At 38.5% G+C, this 6,156-nt stretch overlaps 1 protein-coding gene across 1 annotated transcript in view; it reads right to left on the bottom strand.

The window, feature by feature from the left end:
• Positions 1-247: 247 nt before the first annotated feature.
• cacng1b (calcium channel, voltage-dependent, gamma subunit 1b) overlaps positions 248-6,156 on the bottom strand; it is an 11,280-nt gene continuing 5,371 nt past the window's right edge. The window contains exons 2-4 of the mRNA XM_044051477.1: positions 4,262-4,336; positions 2,848-2,985; positions 248-1,684 (exon numbers count right to left, since the gene is read on the bottom strand). Of these exons, the coding sequence (XP_043907412.1) occupies positions 1,452-1,684; positions 2,848-2,985; positions 4,262-4,336 (446 nt within the window). The 3' untranslated portion in view covers positions 248-1,451. The remainder of the gene's footprint in view (positions 1,685-2,847; positions 2,986-4,261; positions 4,337-6,156) is intronic.

The following is a 6,156-nucleotide window of genomic DNA, read 5'->3' as shown; positions in this document are numbered from 1 at the left end:
TGGACCTGAAGTGACTCTGAATGTGTCACAATGACGCGGCAGGAAGGCTGAAGAAAAAGACTTGAATGCCATTTTTTTATTTTGGGAATAAAACATCCACTGACTCACCAGCTGTACCTGATTTTGTATGATTTATGACAACAGTGATTAGAATTCCTACTGTAAAAGTAAGTAAAGCAGAAGTAAACCGACATGATATGCTCCAGTAAAGACTGTGGCCAAGCAGTACTGAGATTTGTAGTTTTTATTTTTATTTCATTTTACTTTTGGAAAAACAGAACACCATAATGGACCTATATACTGTATAAGAATGTAAAAATCTAAAATAAAACAAACAATACAGGTGTGAGATGCTAAAGTCCACGTGGACAATCCTAAATTATGCTAAATAATCTTAAATATAAACTGTATGAACACCAAATAACAGCTGGTTCTTGTCAAACTGAACATGGTATAAAACAGTCAATAACAATTAAAAACAACAACAACGGACAGGTAATGGTTTATTTTCCTAAAACATAAACCTGTATCCTTTTTGATTTGCAGTAAGAAAAAACCCAGTCATGTTTTTGTCATCAGGGCCTCAGAGCTACATGTAATCGTTTCTTTTGCTGTGTTTCCTGGTGAAACGGCGCCATTTAAGAAACTTTCATTTCACTCCACCTGCATCAGCTGAGTGACTTCAGGGCCAGAGCAGCTCACTACAAAAATAACACGTTAGACCAAGGCCATTGTTTTGTTAACAATACTGTGGCAGCTTGGACGGGGGAAATAAAAATGATGGCTGTCAAGTGAAAAGTGTTTTGTTTTTTTATTGATTGTACTGAAACTGTGAATATGATTAGAATTAAAAAGCCACTCTTGACCTGAACGAGGTTTTCATTTGACAACAATATAAAGAACTTGCCTATATACAGGACAGAAAAATGTTAAAATTAAGCTTAATTTATTTGTTACATTCTTAACCTTTAGGAATATATGGTGCCACATTGTTTTTATTGGGCTGCAGCAATAAAAAAGTACCACACTACATTTGACTAAATTTAACAAATAATAATTTTTTTTTTAACCTTTTCTTAAATTGCAGGCTTTTTAGTGCCTTGGTTTTCTTTCAAATTGATATGAAAATCTATGAAAAAACAAAAGAATTGAGTTGAAAATAAATGGTAACATTCAGCTAATAACTCAGATATGATCTAATGGAACATGGAAGAGTATTTAGAAAATGCCTGTTTGTGTTACATGTGAAAAACAACATGAACACCATTGTTAACTATTGTTCTCTATCAATAAGCTGATTTTACTAGCATGGACTAAAATCACTGGACATGTGGAATATGGGAAATGAAATGCTAAAACATGTTAATGTAAAATGATGATTGATGTGTTGTTGTTTTTTTGTCACTTCAACCGTTCCTTCCTTCCGGATGTGTCTGCTGCGTCGCCTGTGGCTAATCTAAGGTGTCAGGCTCAGCGTCCATGCAGGTCTCCCAGGGATTGCGCGGCATGTGGGGCATGGAGATGAGCAGCAGGGCAGCTCCACTGAGGATGAGGATGGTGAAGGAGGCACAGGCGCAGGTGAAGGACCACGAGTAGTAGTACTCGATCCAGATGGTCTCGTCGCTGTCGATCATGCGTTTGACAGACTGACGCATCACCTCGACAGAGATGATGATGCAGAGGCCTGTGAGCCACAACACGGGGACATTTATTGATCCGTCGGGTTTTGTTGAGGTCACGTTTACGCCATAATACATATTATACATATACAGATGAATAAAAACAACCAAAAACAAACCAACAGAAGCAATGGCGACCAATGACCTAATCTCAATCAGAACTAATTCAACTTTAAAGATGGGAAAACAATGGCTGCTTTTAAATGTCCACGACCATATTTCTCATGACTTTTTCCCACGGGAGCAAATTAAGACATGCTAATCATTAAAAGTTTGATAATTATTAACAAATGTTGTCATCTGTATGCAAATCAGGCACATTCTTTCATAAATTAAGACAAATTCATCCGTCATACTGATTGAGTGAAGACCAGAGACCAAAACATTTGCATAAATGCTCTGTTTTGCATTTTGGCCAGTGTGGTGTATTGTGTTTTTTTTTACTTGTATATAGAGTATCATTTCATATTATCATCTCACAAATGTTAACCCAGATATCTTCATTTAACTGGCAGTGAAGATGACTCTCAATGGTAGATCTCACCCATCACACAAATTCCTCCGCGCTCTCTTTACATCTCTGTGTCGTTAACATTCATCACCAAGAGAAAGGTTGCGTAATAATAATGATGATTATGATGATGATGATGATGATTGCTCTCTCTGCCCTCATCTTGAAGGTGACCCCTGGGCAGCACGGTCCAGATCCTATTATTATTATTATTATTAGCATTAGTAGTGGTAGTATTGTCATCATTATTATGCTATGATTAAAATTGACAGTCCATGCCACTGCTTTTATAAATGACATTTAAATAAATGACATTGTAGTTCTATCAACATGTTAGAATTGATTCAAACCTAAACCTACAACTTGCAACTGTTACATATCTTGGACTCTCTTTCCTTTCACCCCAACCAGTCGAGGCAGATGCTGCACATCTTTGAGTCTGTTTCCGTCAGAGAGTTTTTCTTCCCCACTGATGCCTACTCTTGTCTCTCTTTAACACTGTAAGGTTTCTGCTTTACTACATAGAGTGCCTTGAGATAATCTACTGTATGTTGTGATTTTAGCAATGCAAATAAAATTGAATTGAGAACGATGACGGCCAACACACTGAGCTGCAACAAAGAGACAAACAACTGGACCATGACTGTTATATCTGACCTGCAAAGGCAAAGAACATCCCAGCGGGCCGGAGCAAGTAGTCACGCCCCTTCCCGAAAGAGAAGATGACACAGAGAGTGCCCAGGATCATGAAGAACAGGCTGAATATGGCAATGGCTGCTGCTGAGATATTGTACTCTGAGGACAAAGAAGAGAAACAATAAGGGGGAGGAGGTAGGAACAATGGCAGGATGGAGAAATTGAAAAAAAAACAGTGAGATGAAGAGAGTGGTCGGGATTATAAATTCTGTGAGTGGGAATAGAACAAATTGTTTCAATATTGCACTCAGGCAAGTTATGACACGGATAATTAGCCTTTAAATTAGCTTCACTTAAAATAAACAACAGTCATTTATCTAAACTGGCAATAATGTCATTTGCATGACAGATAAGATGCTGCAGACTTATAACAAGATGATTAGAGCATCTCTTTCTCCTTCCTCCCACCTCTCGTCCTGTCTCATTGTCTGATAAAGACAATTTAGTCTTTAGTCTCTGGTAAGACTGTGATAGAAATGATCCTATCAGCTTTTTTTCCCATTTCAGCACATTAGAGAAACACACATGTAAAATAACCTCGAACTCAGCAGCCTCTCCAGTGTTGGACTGGAGTCAGGAAATGTGTGAGAATGCACTTAAAATAAATACAGGACACGTGAATGCACATCTCCTGCACTTCCTTAAATGTCACAATACAGCTATTCTGTGCCATTCTTAGTTCTGACACAATATACAGTAGACAATGTCTGTTATTGCATTTGTCGTATTTAAAGTCCAGGTGCTCTGACAGCAAATCACATGTTTGCAGAGGTAGAAAGTAATGAATTATATTTACTCACTCGTTACTGTAATTGAGTAGGTTTTTTGTGTGCTTTTTTTTTATTTAAAATTTGTCATTTTACTTTTAATTTAGTATGTTTTTCGAAAGCACTGTAGTTTGCTACGTTTAAAATCACTTTACATCACTTTTATGAAAAACAAATATCACTCACTGAAAACTTTGGCAGTGAATGATGAGGACAGGTGAATGATGAGGACAGGTGAACGTGAGGACAGTTAAACGGTGAGGACAGACTGTGTCCTGTCTCAAAGGAAGATAAAATAGCCTGGTCTTAAATGCAAGGTTTTCTAGGACAGGGATGATGTAAACAATATGAGAACACCTTATAAACTGCGTGACTTCATGGCTTTATGTTTCCTTAGGTGTGTGTGTGTCTGTCAGAAGCTGAAAGAGGCAGCTCACCAACAGGAGCAACATCTACTTTCTATCATGTGGTATAAGCTTATATCTAGACTAGATTTGAACCGTGCCTGGAAATGGTTTCTGTATATATTTTTTTCTCCTCAGACAGACAGGCAGACAGACAGACAGAAACATCATATGTAATCTGTGCGGCGATGAAAAGACACCCACCTTTCTGGGTCTTGACTTCAAAAACTTCAGCTTCTTCTCCTGATGTGAAGTGTTTGAAATAGGAACAGTTTTTCGCTGCAGAATAAGACGGGGATGAGAGATGAGGAGAATAAGACAGAAGGCAACGAGAGGGAGAGAGACAGAGATGGAGAAAAGATTTAGTTTGTATCTGTAATACCAATTATGGCTATCGCTAATGTACGTCTTTATGATTTATTTTACCAAGAAATTCAGGGGCATGGTGCTTTGCTTCGAGCCAGAATGGGTTAGCAGTTTTAAATGCATATACACCCGTTTATATACGTATACATATTCTGGATAGCATGGACATTTAGTTTGACATTTAGTTTTAGTCTGCTTGATCAAAATAGTCTGGGCACCCACTGTAAGAAAAAGGTATAAAAACATGTGTTTTGTTACATGTATCCAAGCATAAAACCACGAGAATCAGCAGTCAGCTATGGCCCAGTTTTCACTTTGACAGTAATATGTGCTTTATCCAAATCAACAGTATTCTCTGACTTGCCATCCAATGAACTCAAATCGTTCTTCATATGCTCCATGTTGACCTTTATTTCTGAGAAACCAGGTTTCGATGCAGGAATCACAGATTCACTGCACCCTGCTGGCCCAGACTTTAGTCCTTCGACCACAATCTTCAATCTCGCTTCATACAGAATAGTAATTCGCGGATGCAGTCAGTTCCCACACATTCATCTGTCCATTTGTTGTCTCTGAGGTAGCCGAGCTGAGGGTGGAGAGGCCATAAAGCCCTAGTGAGTGGCCCCTCGTTCCTCCACTCACCAGCCTCTCTCACTGAGATTAAACTCATAAAGCAGACAGGTGCTCTCTCTGTCTGAGCTGGACTATGTGTGCTCTCTCTCTCTCTCCCTCTGCCTGTGTGTTCTTGTATTTGCTACCTATTTAGGACCTTTTCTGGAATAAACAATGACTTTTCCAGGACCACAGGCCCTCATGGGGTTCAAAACCTGGTCCTAATGAGGCAAAACCTCATTTCTGAGGAGCCAGTTAGGTTTAGGGCTAGGATTTTAATTGTGGTTAGGTTAAGGTTATAAGGTTGGTGGATGAACCGGTTGTGGTTAAGTGTCGGGATAACGCTCCATTTAGGCTGTCCAAACGTGTGTGCGCATGTGTGTGTGTGCGCCAGGCAACAGAGGAGCTGTTTGTTACCCAGGATGAGAAAGAATCACTAAAAGGTAACCTAGCAACAGGCTGCTGCAGGTCTCGACTAGTCCTATCTATTTACTCATGTAAAAGCGTCTCGAGGGAAGTGCGTATGTGTTCTTATGTGCATATGAGTTATTATAATGTGGGGTTTTTTGGTGTGTGTGTGTTTGACAGGATGAATTGGAGGCTTAGTGACAGAGAATGAGGTTTGAGTCTGCAGTGTTATTTTCATTAACCTCCTTCAGCTGTTTTCAATCTCTGAGCAAAGTCATAGCGTCTAATCGTCTGCAGACAAAATGAAAAACATGCATCTTTTTCAAAACTATATCAGGGAAATAAAAGAAATAAAGCATGGCATCAAATATTTAATCAAAAGTAATTCAACTTTGACTTTGAGCCAAATACAAGAACAAAACAAAGCATTAAACATGCAGTGACCATTCAGGCCTGAATTATCTATGAATCTATCGTCCATGTAACAATTCCAGCTATGCACATTACTCATTTAAAATATGTAAGCCTTTAATTACACAAATGTATGGTTTTTGTACCAAACTTAGCTTATGTACACAGTAGTTTTCAATTATTGTGTGATATGCAAACATTATTTCTGACTTTTCACTTAACAATATCTAATTAAATTACCTCTTAATGATCTGGGACTTACACTGGACACTACTGGCTACACACAACACTACAGCATTTTG

The sequence above is a fragment of the Solea senegalensis genome, linkage group LG19 (assembly GCF_019176455.1).
Source record: "Solea senegalensis isolate Sse05_10M linkage group LG19, IFAPA_SoseM_1, whole genome shotgun sequence".
Lineage (NCBI taxonomy): Eukaryota > Metazoa > Chordata > Actinopteri > Pleuronectiformes > Soleidae > Solea > Solea senegalensis.
Note: the sequence above shows the minus strand (reverse complement) of the source record. Positions and strands in the feature narration are given on the sequence as shown.